The sequence below is a fragment of the Battus philenor genome, unplaced genomic scaffold (assembly GCF_028537555.1).
Source record: "Battus philenor isolate CCGP_79_NKW_IND1 unplaced genomic scaffold, ilBatPhil1.0.hap1 SCAF_26, whole genome shotgun sequence".
NCBI classification, from domain to species: domain Eukaryota; kingdom Metazoa; phylum Arthropoda; class Insecta; order Lepidoptera; family Papilionidae; genus Battus; species Battus philenor.
In genome coordinates, this window is record NW_027181689.1 from 2,857,002 (window position 1) to 2,883,075 (window position 26,074).

Genomic DNA, 26,074 nt, shown 5'->3' on the forward strand with positions numbered 1-26,074 from the left:
TACGGTTTAAAAGACTTCATGGTATATAAATAACAAAACAAATTAATCATGTCAGAACGAAACTTATGTCAATATTAGGGACTTTACGGAAGTCATTAATTTGTAAACAAAGTCCGGCCTCTCATATAATAAAAATAAAGCCTTATTTCATTGCATACAAATGATTTAAAATTAGTAATTTTAATAACAGTTTTGATAATTTTGTACTAAATTTGTATGGACCCTCTCAGGGTAAAAGCCTTCTCCAAAGCTTTTCATTTTTCTATATCTTTGGCAACTTGGAGCCACCTGTGATCTGCCGTAGCCACGATCTCGTCAGCCCATCTGGCATTAGGTCTGCCTCTCGTTCGGATACCTCGTGGTCCCGTCCATTTTAAAACCCTATGTGTTTACCTGTTATCAGCTGATAACAGGCTGATAAGAGGACCTCTGATATGCAATACATTAATTAAATCACAAGTAGAACATCTTGTTGAAATACGAGGATCGGATTTTGACATAAAGTTAACTCTTTATAATTAACTCTAATAAACTTAAAGCAAATTCACACACGTATTATAAATAAAAAAAATACCTGATATACATTTATTTTCTAATATAAATTTCACAACAACACAGCACAGTTAACAGACACTAACTACAATTAATTATTATCATTAAACTACTGAAAGAAAACTATAGTGTTTGAAGGAGTACAGTTGTACAATAACCTACCCTATAATTTGAACAAATTTAAAGATATTGTAAAATTAAAAAAAGTGTGAATGTTCATCTATAGCATTGTACCCGATAGGGCGGCAAATAAATTGTTAAGGAGTCAATTCGAAAGTGGACTCGACGCAAGATTAACCTTTTCGCTTTAATATAAATATATATGTTATATATAAGGGCGTAAAAATTTTAAAATGGCTAGTGTAAAAATAAGGGCTAAGGCGCATAGCACATGAGACCCCATTTAATTGATCTGTTTATTTTATCTGGGCATGCAAATACCAAAACACATTATATATTTTCATAAGTTTTGTATATATAACATAGTACAAACTTGAAATATGTTTGGCTTTTGTACGTACATAGCCTTTGTCATAATTATACTATACTTCTCTTTAACTGAACCATAATTAAATATAATGAAATGAAGTTTTAACTGATATTTACTTTGAAAAATAAACATTTCTACCTAATTTTAATATACATATACATATATGTATGTATATGTATATATATACATATGTATATATATATATATATGTAAATAAAAATATATAGGTATATAAATACGTGAGTTTGTGTATGTATATACATATAGGCTTATAATTGGCAAGATGGAATAATAATGGAATATCACTGTAACTGAAATATATTTTAGAATCAAACGGGTCGGAATGTGGTTTTGAAATTTTGTTATTAAAATAGTTGTAATTTTTATTACATGTAATAGATAAAATACATTGCGAGAAATTGGCACAGGAATTCTCCAGTCGTACAAAATTACAACACGTTTTTTACAGGATTGGTATTCGTATTAAGCAAGGTATGCTGTAAAGTGTATCAACATGTTTTGTTTTTCTTTTCTTACCTTTCTGATTTATCAAACCCACAATTTCGCTCACATAAATCGGTTTATTATAACTTGAACCCATTCGTTTTTAATCCAGGCATATATAACTTGTTATTTAACAATAATTTTATGAAAATATATAGACAATTGAAAGTTTATTGGGAGGCCGATGTCAAACAGTGGACGTCCTGTGAATTAAATTATGATGAATATAAATATTAACAATTTTTAACTATTATATGGCACGTGGTTTTATAATTTAATATTTTTTGACATATCAGACTACGGGTTCCGGCTTTATTAATGAGTTAGTATGTTTCGAATAGCCTATTTTTTGTCAAATAATTATGACACAATATTTACACGATGATTTTTCATTTTACTTATGTGTCAGCAAAAAGGTATTAAAAACTTTCAGAACTATTTACAATTAGCCTATGTATAATGGTCATTCCGAAATAAGTATCGTTAATTATTTTTCTCTTTTGGAAAGCTTCTGGCTAATATCTTCTGGCAGTATAAAGTCTTAGTGAACACATCATCATCACCATCATTATTTCAGCCAATAGACGCCCACTACAAAGCCTTCCCCAATGACCACAACGATAGCCGGTCTCACGGACTCCCGGATTCAACTTTTTCTTGCTACCCTAAATATGTCGACGGATCATACTCGTATATCGTAAGGCTTATAGCGAGTTAAACTATCTATCGCTATAAGCCTAATAAAAATTATTAATGTTAATATATAGTATTAGGGGGACCAAAAAAGTAATGTCGTCTCTATCGACATATTTTACAGAAAATCGATTGATTTTTACCGCTCCGGTATTGAAAATTTGCATAGATGGTAAAAGGTTGTTGATAACGAAGGTGAATATATTGTTGATTAGAAATAATTGTTAAAAATGTAGTCGTGTGAATTTAACTTAAGAAAGCGACATTACTTTCCGGTCCTCCTAATAATTCGAATTAAAAAAAAATGCTTTTTCTATATTATATTTACGTTATTTATTATTTTTGAAATCGCTTATTTTTGGATAGGATATATCATACATTAATTGACAGCAAATGAGCTATCATCACATCTTATCATCATCATATCTCTTAAAGCTTTCTCTACCTATTTATAATCGCCATGTATACTTGTCTTACACCAATTTTAACATATTTGTAGTGAAGGAAAAAGATTTATTAAGAAATTCCTGGACGATGAAAATAACTTATTTTGGTAGGAAACCTCGGTCAACGCGGGATTATCGCGACAAAGGTCTGACCGACGACCTCGATGACACGAAAACGTCGTTATTCAACACAAATGGCACATGTGTGGAAAAGTTAAAAAATAAACGTAATTATAATAAAATATATAAATAAATATTTACTTGGATGTTACTACGCGAGGCAGAGCGCCCGCCTAGTCATAACTCGCGCTCACCGCTGTGCGGTACTCTGGACTCCACCGAAATATTTAAAATTAAATACAAGTGGCCAGTGCGAAGTGATATCAGTGTTCGGTAAAATTCAAATTTAACGGTTGGTGTTTTAAAAAATCGAAATGGCGCGAGTACGAGATTTTGAAGTTTTTATTTTTTTATATATAATTTTAATATTTTAAAACACACTTAACATCACACATAACTGTAAAAAAATGTCAAAATTATTTTTTATTACGACTAATGTTATAATGCATCGGCTACGAACGCGCTACGAACATAAAACTTTCGTAGACGCATAGATCGTTCGATTCTATTGTCGTAGCAAACAATGGACCAGACAGACGTTTGTACTTTTTTTTGTGTTTCGATTTAAACAAAATATTTTAAACCCATCTATGGTAATAGTTCGACCGATTTTTTTATTTAAATGTAAATATGGTATTTATAGATTACGTAATCTTTTATTGGTGGCCAGGATTTAAATGAAAAATAACGATCGCTCTTACGTATGAGAGAGTGTATAAAATTTCTTTTTTAACCCAAAGTAATATTAATGACGCCCACACGGTGTTGCTATATCCGAAATTATAATATCATTAGGCGAATTTAACGTTTTCCGTCGCCCGTACATCGAGACGTTCGTCTATTTTTCACCAAAGCTCGTAAGTTGCGAACATAATAAAATTTATTGATTTTTTTTTATTATTTTATATGAATGTGCCAAATTTTAGAGTTTATTTTTAGAGTTATAAGTCGTAAATTAGTATGTCTAATTTACGAAGGTTATCGATATGTGTTTAACAAACATATAAAAATATATGAAAATGTTAATTACGCAAACGTAATAACTTAAAAGATTGACGTATAGTTTATTCGCTGTTAAGATATACCAAAAATCAAAAGTTTTTTGGTCGACCTAATGAATATATATATTAATGTTTAATATCTGTTCGTCCAGACTTTATACTGTTAAAAGGTATTTGCATGTCGTAATCCGATAGAAAAGAAAAAAATTAATATACATATGTATAATATTACCAATCACTCTATATAACGTAAAATATAAATTAATTTTTTGATTTCGCAACAGCGAACAACATTGTACAGCTGTTAATAGTACATCACTGGTGTTCACAGCTCATTTCGTTAAAAATAACTACAAGTAAAAATATCAAAGTATCTATTAAATCTTTTCAGTTACACCATTGCAATACAGTGACTATATTTTATAATTATGTATATTGACTTGAAACTATAATCATTATTATTTCAACTAGGCAAAAGCTTTTGTAGATTTCCAATAAGCAGATTGGAACGTTGAATCGGCAAGAAAAACCACATAGCGCGAAAACAGATGGTTGTTGGGTCCTAATGATTCTAGAGAAGAGAGAAACGGCATGTAAAAGACGTCAATGCACAAAGACAGACAGAAGAAGCTATATACGTTAATCGTGGTCTAAACGTATATCCTGACGTACGTCATGACTACCTTGTGGGTACATCCTAACACATATCCTCAAGGTGGACAGATGACACTATAATATTTTATACGTCACGTCTAATTTGTTTTCTTAGTTTAGTATTTTCATAAGTTACGTTACGGGTAGTAGATAGTAAGTAGTATACGGGTTTTTTTTCCTACCTAGGAAACATTTGGTTAATTAGGAAAAGGAATCTGGTTGGTAAAGTTGAACGCCTCCACAAACCTAAACTTACAATTATATATACTATTAGTAAGTATTGTTTTAAAGTACTCAACACACTACTTAATTACCCCATATTAAATACCAATGGTCCAATAAGATTGTAAAGTGCAACTACTTATTAATATTAATTTCATTCCAATTTTTAAATTTTTGTAAGCCTCCTTAAATGTGCTACGCGGGTCGTCAGCCCCGATCTCCATGGATTAATAAGAAATTCTGCATCACTATTATTACTTAAATATTACTGTTTTGTTCTTTACTTTCGATTCTTTGAAAGCTCATAGTTTAGATAAGCTACTTTAAATGGGGTTATCTAAGTTGGGAACACAGATATGTAAGTTTCGATTGAATATATAATGTTATTTTTTATCAAGTCTTCCTTTCATAGCGGCTCCTGTTTCTGACAAGAAAGACTACTGCATAAGAATGATTTCTTCTACTCTATTTTTAATGTAAAATACGTTTCAAGCAAATAAAAAAGGTTTCGTAGGTGCTGACATTTCGACTTTTAAATTCAAAATATTTTCCATAAGTTTTTTTAATCTTTTGGTAGCAGAAAATAACGAAATGTTTTTTTTCTGTACGTATGAACTTTACATGCACGAATTCCTCTCCTCATTGTTATTGTTAATACGAGGAAAATAATTATGTGTTAGTCTAAATGTCGTAATGTTGTTTCGTAATAATTCTTTTAACCTAGTAGGTCCAAAAACGACCGAGGACAATGTATTACATATTTTTATTACTACCACTTAGAGTCACATAGTGGATACAGAAGTGTTCAATTTGATAGAAACTGAAATCAGTTTGAACTCCCTTATAATGGCATCTTCCAGCTTAGAACTACGAGGGTTAAATATCTAGAAAGATCTTTTTGTATTCACTTTCACTGTATCCCTTATATATTGGTAGAGCAATACAATCCTAATATTTTTGATCACTTAAAAACCATTCACACTACAATAGGGTTTTAAATAAGTTATTGATTCATGAACTTCTTAAATTTATTGCTAGATAAAAACAAGATTTATAAATGGCGTAACAAACTTATATATAGCTTTTTATTGTCAACTATATGTATGTATACACATTTAACACGCGGAGGTGAGTTCGTTTTTGCTTGTGTTTCATGTCGAAAAAAATGATAGTCAAGAGTGTTCGAGATAGTGTATGTATTATACATAAAGAGACTTATATAAAGAGTATTTACAATTTATACGACTCTGACACAATGGCAGCGACCACATTACTGATGGCGTTCGAATTCGAACCAACTTCCAAATTCAAATTGACGTTCGAATGTTAATTCGAACGCGTTGGAATGATTTGACATAAAAGTATTGTGATTCTAGTGGCCAGTAAATTGGTGCGTAAGGTCATGTAATTTCTTACTTACTGAACAGTAAGTAAGTCTGATCATTTTAATATTTGCCTACCTCCTAATGTAATTTTTGTGGACCATAAAGATTTTTTGTGGCCGAATCTATTGAAGCTAATATAAAAATTAAGACAATATAATAAGAAGATAATCATTTGGCTATTTGTACGGTCTCTCTGAGTGGGGTGAAATATTTGATTAGCTGAATTATTTCTTGAGTTACGCAGCGCGAAAAGTTGGTTTTGTGGTTTTGGTATATATGAATATACTGTGGAAGAATATTTTATAAAAAAAAATATATAGTTATCCACAAGTACCGAATCCACTGCGAGAATATGAACAAGTCTTATATTTGCGAGTAAGCGTATACAAAAAAATGTTAAGCGAACGTTATGTGTGTCAAACTTTAGTAATTAAAGATACATAGAGGAGCAGAATCTATTGTACAAAGTAGAATTCATACAAAAACATCACAAATTAAAATTAAAACCCAAAATATCATTATTTGAATAGGTGCATAAATGCGCTTTTGAATCGTCGATTATTTTAACATTATAAGCAGTAAGTTACCACCGGCTCGGAATGCAGATCTGCTGGGAAAATCGGGTCAGAATTTTAAATGAAATCTTTTAAAATGTAAAAATTAAGTACCATAAATTTCTATCAACAAAAAACTCTTGTTTGCTATATTATTATTTATTTAATAATATACTTTAAATAGATTTAAAATTAAGAAATGGAAGGTCTAAGATATCTTGTGGAACTATATTAAAATGTGTACACACAGGCCCATGCAGAATTTGTTAAACTAAAGATGACACTTTTTGAAAAAGAAATTATAACGTAACTAGTTTAATTTTATTTATCGTATTTATTATCTGATTTTTCATATATGATTTTAAATTAAGTCGCGTAAATAATATGTTATTAAAAGAGAAAACTTTTTTTTCAATCACTTCAATCAAAAAATTACTAAGAAAGGTGTAGCAAAACTTAAAAAAAATCTGATTTTTTAAATAGAAATAAACTTTTAATTACTTTTTGTATTAATTTTTCTGTTACAATTTTCCAAGAAATAAAAGAAATTAAAACCTAACACAGTATCCGGCGATAAATACTGCACATAGTCCTTTGGGAAGAGATAATCGGCTAATTTTAGGCTTCGTAGAGAGTTATCTCTGTCCCACAAAAGCAATGTGACGTTTTGTTGGTAGTGCGACAGAGATAACTTTACGAAGCCGAAATTAGCCGATTGTCTCTTTCTAAAGGTCGATGTGCAATATTTATCGCCGGGTATTGTAACACCAATATGTCGTTTTAATTTAAATCTACACGACTATAGTATATCTATAGATGAATCAATGTCATTCTTTTCGCATGCTGCAGGAACTCCACCGAAATTAGCAAAATTTTGTAACAGTGAGAAAAGGTCTTGGAACCTCTGCTTTCACACAATGGGTTAATAGCAAGGTTCAGTTAACGTCAGAGCGTGATAAAATCGCGGAAAGCTGAGTAGTTGCCGGGAAAATGATCCTAAAATTTCAGCGGATATGCGCCCGACATTCTTGGCCGCCACTCTGTTGCGACGCCTCACCAACTATGAACGACCCCGATTATTTCTGTTAGGTTCGTTATTCATATCGCATCTTACGTTTTGGATGAAAAATAATTTACGAATTGTAACGGTTGTTTAATCTGTAAGTGATTCAACGACGCGTACAATATTCGCGTGTTATTAGGCGAGACGCTTTCTTGTCTATGAATAATGACATTTGCGTTAGTTCTATACTATACACATAGATGACGCTTTTTTAAATAAATAAATTATGTTTTTAATGGTTTTCAATAAGGTTTTATATTTTTGGTAATAAATGAATTTCAATCTATTTATGTATTTTTTCAAATTAATAAAAAATCATGTGTGGTAGACAAAATAATATGTAAAATGAGCGTTTTCAGCACAAATCAAAAGTTGTTTTATCTGACCATTCCAGACTAGATTTCTACAGCAGTGGAGACAAAAAATTGGAATATTTTCGAGAATAGTTTTAGAACTATTTTTCTTCTCATTTAGATAAAAGAACATGAAACAGAACAAAAAAGGACAGATTCAGGCCATGCTGGCAATATTGACGTACTAAATGAATTAGTTAATCTTTGTTGTTACATTCAGAATTCATGTACCGCATGAATCTGTTCCAAATCTGTTCCAGTTTCCAGAATTAATATCGCCATGCGGCCGCGAAGCTTGCGCAAAACTCTATGGCAGATATATCTAACAATACAGGATGTTTCTTTATTACATATTTTTTTCAATAATTACTTATCGAGTCATTTTTCTCAGTGTCTCATTTATGTAAGAAATTATTTTATAAACGGACATTTAATGCTTTATGTTTACAAAATATTTCCACTATGTTTATTTAGTTATTTTGTGGCTTTCCTAAGCACCGAATTTTATACTCGCCTTTGTATACATTTTTAATATTGTACAATGCTATCTAAAGTTTTCATCCCTGATATTTTTTCATTTAATTATTTTTTGACAGCTGTCTTTATTAGATCTTTGTCTAAAATAGGAATTTCGAGTTATATTGATATACCATACATTCAGATATATTTCTCGCTTCTCACAATTGATTTTACGTAATATTTTTTTTTTAATGGCTTCTTTATAATTGGTGCTCTTTTTTAAAAAAAGTATATTTAGTTTATTTAATGTGGAAAACGATATATGTTATGTCTAAACATACTTTCTGAGTCCATTAACATTTCAGCTGAAGGAAGTCTATAGCTGACCTTCTTGATAAATTTACATAAAACCTTTTATAAGAGACCTCGGCGGCCTTTAAATTCGGTGAAATAGTGCAGCCCGAGCCAAGGCTTCCCGGGGAACTTTCGAGTTTTACTACTTTATAATAGTTCTTAGGTTAGGTGCGCTCTGCTGCCCGCCACTTCATACCCGCGGAATCAGCAAATGCCATTTGAGCAGCAGTAAGAGATTTAATTATTTCAAATAGCCTTTACACTAGTTTCTTAACAAAGTACAAAATAAATTATGTTTGCCTCTTGTAGGTGTACCCCTATAATTCTGCTATCTTATATCTAAAAGTTAATAACTGAATACAAAACAGAAAACAATATTAAACGGCTATTTAAAAAATGTAATATTGTATAAATGTAGCGAAGGTAGAAGACGATGCATAGACGACATTTAAGAATAACAAAAAGAATAAGGAAGGAAGGAGATAGAATGCCAGATATTGTGACAGACGAAAGAAGAACATAGGGGAACGAGAGGTCCTGGAAAACGGAGGCCATTAAAATAAAAATAAAATATTAAACAGCTAAATAAATATTAATAAATTGTGGTACGAACAGTCTATTGTATTTTAAATTCATTTTAGGTAGCATTTTATACTTTTGTTACAAAGTTATTATGAGAAGAAACAATAGGGAAATAAATAATTTACGAAAGAGTACAGTATGGCAAAATAAAAGAACAGTACAAAGGTAACAGACTATATCATTGGAAATCCTGATGACTTGACACCAATTTAATATATTCGCACAACAAATGATTAATAGTTCATTTAATATTTGTATGAAAAGCATTAGTTTTACAAAGTCCTTGTCCATACCACCTGACGTTTTCCGTCTCCACAATTACCGGCGAATAATGAAGTCAAATAATTCCGGAGGTCGGCTAAATGACACTAATGTATCACATTGAGTTATAAAGACGCGTGGGACGGTGTCGCGATGACATTATTTTGATCTCAGTTACAAGGATCGTGTGATTCTATCCCACTCGATTCACCGCCGGCCAAATAGCTGGAGAACACGTCGCTTTCAATTCGAACGTGTCGCAGTTGACGACTGACACAATGTAATGTGGAATTAAATGAATCGAACACCGGCGACGAGACGAGAAGATAAATTGTCTATTTCTTTTAACTTTGACAAATTAAAAAAAAAACGATTTATACGTGTAATTTTTTTGGCGCATTTTTTGCAATATTTTTTTTTGACGTTGGTCTAAATTTATAATCTGTGGTCATTAGTTAATATGATATTTTTCGTTTCTTTGTACTTCCACACATTACTTATCGTCATTGCTTGGAAGCGGCCTACATCTAGCGTCTTACTCATTTATCTTTGCAACTATTATGGTAATATTGAAAATAAGATGATACATGATTTTGTTTAATATATAAAATTTTTACCAACAGTTTTTTTTATATATATACATACATATATCCACTCAAAGTTACACTTTTAAATTTATATACATTTATTTTTCCGTTACATACTAATTTTGACTGAAAATAACTCTTGAAAATTATAGAATTAAACAAAGTATTTTTAAACCCTCCTATAGTTTTTAATATTGGGACATAAGCCATATAACGTAGAGATATAATTTCTAACCAAAAGTTCCTACTAAAAATTATATGCATCCGTAAAATATATAATTTGTAATGCCCCCAGTTGGGATAAGTTGACTGAATTTAAGGGGATCTCAGAAAAAAATGAATCTTAAACACGTCTAGATCGAACTGGCGTAAATCGTTTTGACTTCCTGGTTTTCCTTTTGTTTACGTGATTTTTCAATTTGTGAAAATTATGTGGATGACGTATTGTATATTTATATTTTAATATTTTTTCCGAAAATTTCCCAAAAAAATGTTATTACGTTCTTTTGAAAGCATTAATATTATAAATGTATATCACGCTGTATATACGAAGCAGCTGTTTTGGTTACACATCACGACATTTCCCGGTGGAATTATAATTAAATGAGCTTGTTTATTAGAATACGTAACATCAAAATAATTTTATAATATTAACGTCGCCACTTTTGCTTCGTGGCTTCCTCGAGCACAGCGGAAGGAAAACGTTATAGATCTACAAAAATCGTCGTAAATTCGTTTTATGTGCTTTATTAATGTATTTTGTAAGGATGGTAATGTTATGATTTATTATACACTTTTATATAAAATTGTGTTAATAATTATATTAAAATTATTAACAGTTTATATCTGTGTTATTATCTGAAGATGTTTTCTTTCTTTAAAGTCATTAAGACTCGCAAGATTCTTTTAATTTGAACAATTAATATAAAAACTTTTAAACCCGGAATAAATCATAAAAATATAAATGTACAAAAGTAGCATAGAACATACACTCAAAAAGTGGACGAATGGTAATTTAAAGATCGCCGAAAGGCACGGGATGTAGGTTGTTTTCAACTGGTCTTATTGGAAAACTATGGGGGAAGCCTATATCTAGCAGAAAACTTTTTACTGCTGAAAAGGTGATGATGATAAAAAATTTCTAATTTATTACATAAAACGATTGAAGTCATACTTTGTGATGCGACCAAGGGAAATACGGATTAATTTTTATATATATCCAGAATTTATAATAAATTTAGAATATTAAAAAACAGCTCAATTAGATAATTACCATACAGTAAACATAGCGAAATTTCTCGAAGAGTGTAATATTTTACGAATAACTCAAAAGAATTTTTGTTAACATGTTACATTACGTACGTGTTGAGACATTAGAGTAATACTAGGACTTAATATTTAATCCCGTGCGGCTCATGAAACGAAATCTGAATTCTTTCAGTTTTTTTGGGATGTTATTCAATAAATCGTATTTAAATTACGATCAACCAATTGATGTACTGGGTATTATATGCATAATGGTCCATAGATATGTCAACGAGGATTTATGTGACGTTTTATTTCTCTTTGTTTCAAGCTAATATTTTCCACTTTATTTTACAAACTTTTAGTCAAAATAATACATGTTCTTTTACTGTTCAGTCGCTGAAATCGTTGTGATCAATAGCTCCTTTGGGTAAAATCATTCTAAGTTTTGATTTTAAATATTGATTGGCTATGGTATCAATCTTCTTGTTTTGTCACTTTGTCCGACATGACCTTAAGTTTGTTTCAGAAATTTATGCTCTCTTTTCACGCCTTTTCCACTTCTTTTTTTTATTATAGCACAATTTCTGTTTTTTCCATGAGATCAAATTAGGAATGAGAAGATAGGCGACATAGCCCAGCGGATTGGCCATAAGTTAATAAAATAAGTTTGCTATTTCCTTTACTTTAAATCGCAAATAATAACGTTATAAAATTTTTTGTATTGAATTTCGTACGCGATATTTTTAAAATATCCCTACACGCCTTCGAGAGGCAGAAAATAGTGTCTTAATATTCTATGTGAAATTAAGAGAAAGTGTAGTTCTTTGCAATTTTCCTTTTTTTCTCACCTTAAGAAGTTTTTCGATGCGTTAACAAGAGTGTAAAATCAACATTTCAGTCCTGAATCTTAAGGCTTCCTTAGACATGTGCTCTTCGCGTTATGTAGTCTGCCTTCTACCTACTGCCACTTTAACTTGCTAATTCGATCGGCAATATTAGTAACTTTCTCTCATGTGCTAATCATGTCATTCCTGATTTTATCTCGTGGAGAAATCCTGAGCACAGCCCCGTCTGCTCAATGAGGAACTGTGCGTTGGCCAATGCCAACAAATTGAGTTATAAACTTGGTAAAATGTAAAAGAATACGTGCGAGTAGAAAGCGTTAATTTTTTTAAACAAAGTGACAAAAAAAACTGATGCGACTTCAATCTGTCAATTCGTTGGGTTACTTTCGTTCTAAAATTTGTATATTCTTGATTCTATGTACATAATTCCCGGGTACACTTCTCTTTATGGCTCGTTGAATAAGCTTGCCATTGAGGTCCAAAATTAGAGACCGCATGTTAAAAACTAGATATTTTTTTATTAATGTCTAAACTAACATTTAAATAGGACTTTAAATTCAATAAGTGTATATGTTATCGCAAGTCACCTTACCTACACAATTCGCGCATGATTCTAATAATAATTTTTATTTCACGTTTTCATCACCTCATCAGCATAACGTGCGGATTTAAAATTTTACGATTATGAAATTTTTTTAAATTACTTCGACGACTTCTGTCGCATTTCGGTATTTTGAAGAATGCTATTCTTGAATTCTCATAAAAGCTTTCACAGATCATATATTCCTTTGAATCGATTTTTTTGCACGCACGTGATCGATATTAAATATTTCACTCGATCTTTCATCTAAATATTTTTGGCTTCATCTTTTTAAGAGCAAAAACAATCACTCAAATGCATTTGATATCAAGAATTTCTCTCTTGCGAAAATTTTATTTATAAATAACATCAGAAGTTAAGATTTATTAATATCAATATATAAAAACATTATAAAATCATTTATAAACGTAATAGTTAACTATGATATGAGTTATTCTATTACTATAAGGATTTTTCTTGCCTCTCGTTCCCCTGCTTTGTGTGGGATAGGGACGTTACAATTTCGGGTTAAATTTTTCTTAATTTTGTATTTATTAATCTTCTCTTTTCTTTATTAACGATTTCCTTTTCATATTCTTTCATTCATCGCGCTCTAATCTTCTTTCACACATAACTTTCTTTCCCTCATCTACATTCCTCGTAACAATTTTTAATTTGTAATTATATTTATTTAATTACATCGATTGGTATTTTGATCTTTTATCTAGTTTTGTGTTCCTATAATCAGGCTGCGTTAAGGATATTGTAAAATTATCCACAATAAAAATCGTCCGTGTGTATTATGAGCTCTTTTCAAATCAGGGCGCCTTTGGAAACCTCTTGGTGTAAAATAGGAGAATGTCATTATAGGCGTATTCAATTTAATTCTTGTTTCTGTCAAATCAAGTGGTCACTCCACATGGTCCTACTTGAATAATAATATGAATAAACGGTGTATCAGTCAAGTTTCAAACTTATTTAACCTAGGACATACATACTGGTTGATTGGTTATAGTTGTAAAAGCAATGAAGGAATGAATGTATAGCTGCATCTCTCAGAAAAAAGCTTCAGAGCTTTTAGAACTATTTCCAAATCTCTGTAAAAAGTGATAGGTTTAATATATATATATATATATTTATATAGATATATATTTATATATATATATATATATATATTGAGATGCGACAACCCAATACCTTCTGGCCGTGTTGTCTACAGCAAGGTTGCACAGACTTATTAATACTAGGGGCCACTCGGGCAAATCATGAACTGATGGCAGGCCGGCCACCAGAAGTATAGTTAAATATTTTTTTGGTTTTATTCTGGAATAGAATTCAATATTTTTCGAATGTACGAGAGTATTATTTTTGCTGTCGGCGGGCCACCAGTATTCGACCGGCGGGCCGCGGTCTGTGCATCCATGGTCTACAGGGACATATAAGAAACATTAAAAATATTTAAAACGTTTTTTTTAGTATATTATCATTAGGTTTTTTGTTCTGTATTAAACCACTGATTTTTGGATAGTATGTACTATATTAATTGACAGCAAATGGGCCACGTATTTACCAGTTTGAAATTTTTATACTTACAACAAATCATTCTGTATAGTGGAAGTATATAATGTTAAATTTGTCACACTATACAACAGTCTTTTTACGTAAGAATTGAAAGAGTGATATAAATATTTTTAGACCATGCGTCGCGGGGCAACAATGTCATAAATTTCGCCGAGATTTCAACAAAATGATCCGAAATTTTACCGTTACACGTGAGTCAGAGGCGCGAAACGATTGGCGATAAACCGATATGGGCGGATGTCAAAATGTCGTAAAGTCGTGGGAGCCAAAGCCGACGGGGATAAACAAAATTCAAAATATTCGTTATCTGTGCCAATACGCAGAGCATAGATGACAGGGGATTACGTCTTCAGCCTGTTTAAAAAAATATATACAGTATGATTGGTTCGAGGAATAAATGCTTTACCAATGTGAATGTATAGCAGATTGGCTGTCAATTGATGTACATGTACCATATATCTATATAAAATTAAATGTTTTATAAATAATAAATAACATAATGACTATTTGCGAAAAAAAAAACATTTTCAAAATTCGAATTTCTACGTATTAAATTATAATTGTTTAATATCTGTTTATGCAAACTTTGTACTGCCACAAGCTGTTGGCCAGTCGCATTCCAAAAAAAATGTAACGCATTTCTGAGTAATCACTTTATATATTTTCATATAAAATATCTTTAAAGCTTGCTGACAAATGAGGTATATATCCACCCGAGCTTTTACAATTATATCCGTAAATCACTTACTAAAGAATTTAACACACAATATGTTAATTTTTGAGATTATGAATTAATTTAGTAAGCTATAATGCTTAGACATAAACTAGCATAGTTATAAAACTATGTACGCATAGAATAGGCATATATATTTAATTATATACTTTGTTAAATTAAACTAATGTAAACATATTATGTATTGCTGTTGGTACAAATTTAATATCAATAAAAACAAACAATCACCCTGTATATTCGTCTAAAGGGTAATTTTAATATAAAACCTTTCGCCAACCTAATAAATTTCAAACGCAATAGATGTTTGTTATTCTTTATCGTTCCTAATCGTTTTCGACCAGTGACATACGACGTTGAGTTATTTCAACGTCATATTATTTATTGTAAAATGTATTCCGAATCGTGAAACATATGTTTGAATAACACTGTTGATATATTGAATTAATTTATATGAGATATATAGTTTATATAATTGCATAGCGACATTTAAAACAATGTTGTTACTAAAGGAGGACGACATAATAAACTCGAAGAAAAAATCTTACCATACCGTCGGTACGAATGCGTACAGCATCTTGAGGGGGGAGCTTGGGTACAGGAGTGGATGTCCTACGGCTGAAAGGATGGTGATGATGATGATAGTAATGATTAAATTTACATTACATTTAGTACCAACAGTGGATATATATCTCCTTGAGTCATATCCTCCACTATTAAGGATCGATATACTATTTAACAGATCTGTAACAGATTATGTTACAACATACTGTACCAGTTTTTGATTGTACGTATTGCTTCAACAACAGTGTATTAACCCTGTAACTTAATCGGATCAGCGCATAGGACTGTGTGGTGGTCGTCAATTTACCTTTTCATTGATCAGAAGTTTATTCAAGTAGTGACCATTTTTCCTCGCTTTAAGTCGCATCTACGAATCCACTGTATTCGATCACGAGATCAACTTAATCATCATTATCATTATCATTTAATCATTTTATTATCCACATGGGATCATTTATAATAGACGTGCCTCATATGAAGGTTCAAGGTTTAGAGAGCAATAGAGAGGGCTATGCTCGAAGTTTCGCTGCGAGATCCGCTGAATAATCATGGTTACTATTACTTATACAATTGCTCGTCTGAAATGGCAGTGGGCGGGTCATATCGCTCGCGTAACCGATCGCCGTTGGGGCAGAAAGGTTCTGAAGTGGCGAGCCGGTAGACGCGGCGTGGGTAGGCCGCCCACTTGTGGACTGTCGGCATGACAATGACTGGCTGACTGGCAATCTTTGGGTGATGCCTACGCCTTGCAGTCAGCGTCCATCGGCTGAGAAGAAGATCATTTTCAGAACAACTCAAATATTTCTTTTGTCGTACGCAGTGCTTTGCTCGATATTTGCCGCCTCCATATAAAAGATATTATTATAAAAGATATTGATATAGATAGAGCGACTTACTTTTCATCGACCTTCAACGATCTACCCCATGGATGCACAGACCGCAGCCCGCCGGTCGAATACTGGTGGCCCGCCGACAGCAAAAATAATACTCTCGTACATTCGAAAATTATTGAATTCTATTCCAGAATAAAACCAAAAAAATTTAATTACCTATCCTTCTAGCGGCCGGCCCGCCATCAGTTCATGATTTTGCCGAGTGGCCCCTAGTCTTAATAAGTCTGTGCAACCATGATCTACCCAATAGATTAATTCTATTGAAAAGGCTTGATCAGGGACTTTAAAGGTAATTAAAAGATTATATCGAAGTTGCTCTTAGTGGGGTTTTGTATCAGGCACCATACAAACACGATTTTAAATATGTGTCATTATATACTTGTGTTTTTACGCTAAAAATAATATTTTAATTTATCATATATGGTAAATAATGCGAGCTTCGAAAAACCAATTTAAGTGTGAGAATGAAGGCGAGTATCCCCTTCGCCTACTTCTAGCATCATTTCGGAACGTATACAACATTTGAAACTATGATACTGAGATGAAAAGACAAAACAAAAGTTATTTTAACAAATCTTACTAACCCGGCGGTTTGAATTCGTAAAGCATCTTGGAATAGAACTCACCTAATTCCCCGGTTTATCTCCAGGCGATTTTAATTCGAGTACTGAAATAATTTTGATTGCAGCGACATTATAATGAAATATAGGTCGTACGAAACAAATTAATTACTTGGGTATACATAAATATGACCTAATTAGGTACCTTTATCTTGGTGCCAGATGATAATATTGAAGTGTTCGTATGTTCCAGGTAAATAAATGAGTCGGAAACGAGTCCGTTAACTAAAATAAATAAATATTTACATATATATATATGTAGGGTTCAAAATAGTGTTACAAAATAAGAACTAACCAATTAAAATCTTCGAAAGGCACTAAAATAACCAAAATTAAATTTATTCGTTGATGTGATGAAAATATTTTGTATCACAAAACTATAGAAATGCCTGAATTTCGTTTCATATCATCTATGAGCTCTGAAGTGGAGAGCACGAACCGCCAAGGGCAAAGCAAGACGTCCACACATAAAGTTGACAGACGACCTTATTAAGAGCGTCAGTAGACACTATATGCAAGACACTTTCAACAGGTTCCTTTGAAAATTTATTAGCGGAGGCCTATGTGCAGTAGTGAATGTCCTATGTCTGATAATGAAAATTAGTATATACTCCAAAAATAATAATAAGTGTTATTATTTTTTTATTATTATTTGCGCCCTAAACGGCCCTTTCCTTCATGTCTCTTATCTCCATCCAAAGCTTGTCTGGTAGAGATCGCCTCGGGCAATAAAACTACCAATTGTACGTATATATAAAAAGTTTTTTTTTAGTTTTTTGGTGTACAATATAGTGTAAGTAAATAAATAAAACATGTAAAACCTACTTTAATTCAAATCATAGAAAAAACGAATATGAAAATGTTACATTTATGAGATATATACTTCATTTATTCTATAATAAATTCAAATAAAAAATGAAGAAAGTTCGACATAAATAATTTAACGACACTCGTAAATAAGAGAACGTTTCATTAGAATAGTTCACACCGAAATTAAGATACGAAACAAAAAAATAATCCAATGGATTGTTGCCAAAGTGTTATCCCATTAACAGGCCTGTACCGATGGCATTCTATACCTATTATTTTCATCTAATAACTGTCATCGGATTTCAAACGCAATTATTATAGACATTTTTATTATTTTTTATTTGGATTTTAAAGATAAATTGCCATATTGAAATTAGCGTGCTATATTTACATGAATATAAACTAGAAAAATAGATTTTAAATGAAAAAGGCGTGCTAAATTACATTAAATTTAAATTGAAAATGGACGTTGAATAAAGTTTTGATTTCATATGCAAAATCATCAATTTTCTATTTCAATTATTTATAACGCACATATATATCTCACTAATAAGTAAAAATAATTAAATTTATATTTATTACTTATGTGTATATATATTATGTGTAAGCATTATAATAATTACATTTTAACCGTAATAGAATCTTATTATTTATTCATTGTTTACGTAATAATGAACTTTATCCACTGAAAGTATTTTAAAGCAGATTTACACAATTTGTGTCAAATAATAAATAATTAAAACATAGTCTTAGATCGTTTCAAAATCGTTTAACACAAAATTGTTTTGAATAAAATAAATAAAGTAGATAAACCCAAAGTCGCCATCTTGCGGTATTAACTGGTTATTTGTATCGAACACTGAGTCAGGAGTTTTATGGTTTCATCGACTCTATATATAGTAGAGTTTAATATTAATACAGGGTGATTGTTTATACATGTAAAAGCTCTAATAGGTATTTATATGTCGAGTTGTCAGCTTAACGGTTTTTTATAGGATGCACTTTGAAGAGTGCTCGAAGGCTCATTTCGAACTGATTGAACCATTTTCATTCCTTTATCGGACTACTAGGCGCAGGCAAAAGTTTCATCCATACATTGTGGACATAACCAGAAGTCGAACTAAACGATTTCACAGCTCGTGTTTTGGTGAGAGTTACCAAGATTTGGAACCACCTACTTGGGTTTATTTTTCCTGATAAGTTGAACTCTGGAGCCTTTAAGGGTAGAGTGAGCAGGTTTGTTTTGGGTGGGCGTCTACCACCTTCGTCTTTAACCACATTCCATGAAGTGAGATGGAAGACAAACCCTTATTCCATTACATATAAAAAATTCTATCTCTCTAGTATAGCTCATTTTCTGTATTGTATGGTATTATACATTCAAAAATACAGTTTCAGACATAAGTGAATAACATGGTAAGAAAAAGCATTATCGATATTCTGTGTTATAATTATATACATGTTATAATTATTATTTATTATCTGTCATTACAGACTTTGTAATGCCAGAAGTTATTAGCCAGTAGCATTTCATAATAAATTAATGACATATATGAGTGATCACTTTATACAGTATGATTGTAAATAGATGTAAAAGCTTTTTGGTGATAAATGAGCAATACATTCATCACTTCAAAGCTTTTTCCACGTATAACCAATCACCATGTATATCACAGTGTATTAGATTTAATTGTATTTAAGAATCTTTTTTCTTTTTAGTTATTGAAATATAAATAAATATTTACATAATTAGTTTAAATCTCTGTTTACGAAGATAAATGCTAGGTATAATTTCATTAGTCATTATTATATTCATGGAATTAGAACATATAGTGGAGTTGGACTTCAATTAACGATAAGCTGTCCGCAAATTAGTGCAGAGCCATGTAACGCCGCCTTCCAATTAGTCGGTTCCACTAATAATTAATTAATCGATTTATTTCGTGTTATTCGTGCCAAATACATGTCGCAGTACATATTTCGTATTATATTTGAAACCTGTAAAAGTTGTATTTACATTACTAGAGATATTTTTATGTGAGTATACATATGTAATTATATGAAACCTTCAACCTTAATATTTTAAAAATCAATCGACACTGAAATTAGCTCTTTCATCTTTCCTTACTTGTTGAGCGAGACATTTACAAAAAGTTAACAGAAAAATTTAATAAATATTTCTCGTAATTTCTGAAAATTATGTAATTTCATCATAATTTTAGCCATAGGACATACATCATCCATGGTCTTCCGATGATTTTTCAAAGGTTGCCTGTTCACCTTTTTGTATTCGATAAGTTATTGGGACCGTATTTATGACATAGATATTTTTGATTTTATTAATAAATATACAAAAATAAAATGTTTAATTACGAATTGAAAAAAATTAAATGTGTGAACACCATCTATATTTTCCTTCCTTTAAGGAACGCATTTATAATCTATCATTGATTTTGTTCATCATTTATACAATTTTAATGAAACAACAATATTAAGCAATAATAATAATAATGAAAACAGGTCGAAGTACATAAGTTTGACGAACACCGAGAAAACGCACAATTATTGGAAAGATTCTTAATAGAAACAGAGAGTTGATTTACAAAGACTTATTTTTTTTATATCTTCAAAGGTTTTATTTGAGTTGATATAAGATTAATATAATAATGTTATTTGAGAAATATTAAACATACAATTATCATAACTTTGACATTTACCTTAGTTAATATTTAAATAAAGTTATGTACAAGGTTTAAAGTTGTTATTGTACAGCTAATTTGTTGTCAATTAATGTATGTAACTCTGCTCTAAATTTAAATTTAGAAATAGTATTATTTTTAAATAACGAACATGAACATGAAGAAAAAAATGAAGAATGTTTGCACCCAGAACCAATTACTAATAAATGAAATACATATTTTAAATTTATACATAAACAAGGTGAATGGTTATAGATATAAAAGCTATAAGGTAAAACATAGCTAATTTGCTGTAAACACCAATGATTTCAGATATAACAAATAATATAATGATAATATACTAAGAAAAACGATTTCAAAATACGGATTACTACATATTCAAATTAATTCTATATAAATTCCAAACCAAAAGAGACAGGTCTGTCACATTTGAATAGAAAAAAAAAGTATTATTGTAACATACTTTAGAGCGATCATTTTATACAAGATTATTGCAAAAATTTTTAATAGTTTTAAACCTCTTTGCTGACAATTGAGCTATATATTCACCAAAGCTTTAAAGTTATAAGCAATCATCCTGTATATCCACAGACTAACCTAAATTTTTCGATATAATAAAATCGATATGGTTGTTGTTGTTATGATATCGATATCTCAGCGAGCTCGGGAATGCCGACCGTCTTAACCTTGTGAATTATTTGAGACGCAATTCGCGTATGCTTCTCGACAAAATATTGATATGTATCTCTTAAATCAAGTCCTCGTTCTTGGATGTTTCTGCGCCTTTGATGTCGCTCACTGAATGATCCTACGTGATGTTTTTAAAGTCTAGACTTATGATGTTACATGATTTACCGTTGTTCCAGTTTTATTTTTACTATTTTCTATTACACTGGTCTCTCCTAGTTTCTCAAAGCAAGTTTCCAGATCACTTGATAATTCTAAATTAAATCCTCTAACATTCTCTTTTGTATTTATAAGATATATTCTCCGAAACGAATCGACTGTTACAATGAACTATTGTAGATATTTAAAAGTGTTAATAAAATTAAAAATGCGTTAAAAACACGGAAGGAAAGCATTTCAATTCATATTATTGTGATGCATATAAAAGATTTCACGGTTGTACTGACTCATCATGATATTTCTGGAACCATAAGGATTAGAGACTTAATATTTGATATAAATATTTGTTTCGCCGAATAGAGGTTACCTAAGTTAATCATCATTATCTGCCGCCTTAACAGCTCCTTGTGACAAGTCAATCCGATTTAAAAATAACCATTGCGATTAATGTCTACTTCCATCTTGTCACTGTGAACTTGACTTTCTAATTAGGAATCAAATAGTTATTGTATGATTTACGCTACTAACGACAAGGAGCTATAGCATTAATGAGTATTACAATAACTCCTGAATTACCCCATATTTGAGCCTAAGACTATACAAGCAGCTGATCCAACACGGAATATAAATTAAAATCTTTATAGAGAGCTATTATTATTTCAAGGAGCTATAATGAGAAACTGCTCAAAAATAAAGTTTATAGAAAATAACTAAGTTGTCTGTATATATTTTATATATTGTAGACTTTTATAGACTCTGAACATCAATTATACTATGTTCGTCGATGTTAGCTACAAAACATAGATTCTTTTTCTTTTCTAATGCGCTTCTAACGTCAATTTTTTAAAGGTTTCGTAATACAATAGTATGGAAAAAAAATAGACTTCCTCATTCCATATTGGTATCATCACCATTATTTAGCCGTATCTCGTTCAATGCTGGACATCTTCTATTTTAGATTTTCCATAGGTCCAGTGGGAAACGACCAGCGGCTTCGAAAGACACTTAAACATCATCTCGTCGTCCATGTTCTGGGGGGACATTCTGCGTTCTGTTCTGCGCTTTGCTTGCATGTCCGTAATGTCTATTTCAGAACTTTAATTTCTGCATACTATTATTTCATCTTATCACTCCATTGGTCACCACATTTTTTATATTTTGTATATAGTCCTCCCCATGGCTTTCGAATGTGGCTCAGAGTGTGTCGCAAGTGGAAACACACTTGGATTGAAGATTAAATACAAGTTAATAATTTGATGATTAACTAATTAATCTAAATGAATAGATAGAATTTTTTATTTCTGTGTACAATTTTTTTTCTAATACAACACTACGGAAAAACAAATTTTGTTTTGTTTAGTTTGTACTTTGGTACGCACACTTTGAAATATATAATCTTTCTGTCTTAAAATAAATTTCAAAATATTATTCGTGATTTAAATTTAGAATCCGAAAATGGATGGCTCGAATTAATTAGTCACAAACACCAAGGCGATGAGTGGCGGCCGACATAACTGTTGCTCTGGAACTTAGCCTGTAAAAGCAAACAAAATTAATGTGCGTTCCTTTCTGATTTGTTTACGACAGATGTCGGCTCCATAATGAAGCGATATAATGTAACTAGTATAACGTAACCAATAGACTATTTACTTATCAGAAAAGAAGGATATATTAATCGAGAATTTATAAATAATAATTGGTTACATGTATACAAGCTTTTAAACCTATTTCCAAAGGTCCTATATAAAGTGATTGCTCTAAAATATCTTACGTTAATTTAATTTTTCTATTGGAATTCGATAGGCCAATAAATTCTAGCAGAACAAGTTTGCAGAGACAGGTAGAAAATAATAAGTAATTTTAACTCAATCCCCCTGTATATTCATACTATGAGAGCTGTCATCAGGAACATACGACCACATATTAATATCATTGCTGTACATTTGGCATTTAATTCTCTTAATTTTTAATCTTGTTTTAACCCAAATTTACATTGTACTTTCGTGCTAATGATTTAGTCAGTAGATTGACTAAGTTACTATCACTGGCAACTGACATATAAAAGTGGACAAAATACGATTTTTTGCGAAGACTATTTCACATATTTTTCTAGTAATATCATATAATATAAAATGATTGACGATACATTAGCGACGGAGTTCACGAGCGCCGACTAGCGCCGCAGGCGCCGGTAAATAGACGTTTCCGGTACATACGTCGTCGTTCGCGAAAGTTCTGAAAAGCTCACGACAAATTTACATATTTTTTTGTATCAATAAACTTTTACAATTTACGATTCATAATAAAATGTTATTATTTACGATTATTATATATAGTGCACGATGAAATAAATATATCCTATTAAATGTACATTCGTTTACTGTTGTATTTTTAGAAACGGTTGGCGTCAATAGATTTAGTTTTGTGACGCGATACTGTTCGACGAATAGTGTTAGTTATCATATTTGGTTACACGATCTGGAGATGTAACTTCTCAGCATTCCAGGAATTTGCGGAGCGGGTGTTGTGTTCGATGCGTTGTAAGGAGGGAGGCCGGATACGGTGATGAAGGTTGGCAAACCGCGTAACAGGTTGAAGTCCTCTTTCAATTTAAATTACGTAACCAATGCTCCTTTGAAATAATACTCCAGAAATGAACCTGTCAAGTGCGAACATCTTGAAAGAACAAAATCTTTCAATAGGTTAGATAGATAAATCGCTGTTAAACGTTGTCATCGTTTCAAATGCAATACATCCAGAGTTGGACATAGGTCTTCCCCAGAGAATTCAAATAAGAGCGGTTGGAAGCGGTCTGCAACAAGCATCTTTTGACGATCTTAATTACGTGGTCTGTCCACTTTATGCTTGAACGTCTTATACTGTGATTATCGATCCGTGGTCTCTAAACTAAATTTCCCATAGAAACAATGGGATGCCTCGTACACCCAACGTCTTCCGACAACCTCCTTAACAAGGTTGTTTGTCCACCTTGAAGGTCAATGACCTACGTTGCACTCCGGTCTGTAACCTTATAGCACCAGCGGCTATCTCTTCTGCACGCTATGTGGTCTGTCCACTGTTACTTCAACTTAGAAATTCGCTGGGCTGACCATCATTCCTGATTCGATTTCGAAATAATCTCGACCTTAGCATTTTCCGTGGCTCGATAAGCGAGCTGTGAGCTTGAATATGAGAGAGTAGGAGACAAGGTGTTAAAAGTCTGAGTCTTAATCTAAATTAATTCAAACGTCTGTCTGAAAGCTATTTAAAAGATGTGGTTAGGTACGAAAATAATAAAATGCTAAAAATACAAACACATATTACACAACACAATAATCAATTTATGTAAATTAAAGAGTTACGCTGAAAGTGTATAAATGGCGTTTATGAGTGGACTGTGGAATTCAATCGTTGGTGGCAACGAAAAAGAAATCAACTGGAACGAACTATCGACTCTTTACATCGACAACCGTTTAAAATATTTCTCCGTGTCCGAAATCGATAAGGAAGCAGCGCCTATAGTCTACGCGGAGGCCCACAGGATCGCATTCAACAAGACCGGCCTTGGTCTCACTTATACGCCTTTGAACTTTGTCTCCATTTTCTACATCGATACTAGAAAAGGTTTGTTGTATACTATATTCCGTGTTTACTTAAATATTGTATTTAGAAATAGTTACACTTGGTTTAATTTCTAATCTTAAGAAATATAATTTGTTAAGTTTTATCTTGTTATATTTATTATCTAAGTTTTAACCACTACATCAAGCAACGGATCTAATGTTTTAAAACTGAAATTCAAGAATACTTTATTCAATATAATATGAAATAATTCTCGTATTGACGTCAAGATGAATATACTTGTACTCGGAAAATGTTTTATTTAGGTTAAGTTCTAATCTTTAGCAATCTAGCATGTTATGTTAGCTCAACCTTATTCGCAGGTCCAAATCCTTCAATCAATTTCAATTTTTTTTCAAATACAATCCAAATTTAAATATTCTTTCTTAATTTTAGATTACATCTCTTATTGACGTCGAAATTAAATTCTACCATCTGTTCAGATGATAAACGCCTCGAAGCTTAGAACAGGTGAAAAGAACTGAGAGAGAGTTTATTTGATAAGATTTGATAAGAAATCAAATTACTTTTTTTTATAATATCGACATTACTTGGAAGCAAAGAGATTATAATGTCAAATTTTCTATGAAGTCATTTTTTAAATCAATCTATAAGAACTTTCAGAACATTATCTGAGTAGGTATTGTAAAAGCGTATGCTTTGTTAATGATTTACAGACTCAATGAAGTCGAGTCTTAGGTAGAGAAATTTTGATTTTGTTACTAGTTTTTACACAGTGTAAATATCATTTTCTTGA

At 31.4% G+C, this 26,074-nt stretch overlaps 1 protein-coding gene across 1 annotated transcript in view; it reads left to right on the plus strand.

Annotated features, from left to right (window-relative positions):
- Positions 1 to 2,985: 2,985 nt before the first annotated feature.
- cher (filamin-A) overlaps positions 2,986 to 26,074 on the plus strand; it is a 55,961-nt gene continuing 32,872 nt past the window's right edge. Inside the window, exons 1-2 of the mRNA XM_068768543.1 lie at positions 2,986 to 3,128; positions 25,053 to 25,320. Coding sequence (XP_068624644.1) covers positions 25,074 to 25,320 — 247 coding nt within the window. The 5' untranslated portion in view covers positions 2,986 to 3,128; positions 25,053 to 25,073. The remainder of the gene's footprint in view (positions 3,129 to 25,052; positions 25,321 to 26,074) is intronic.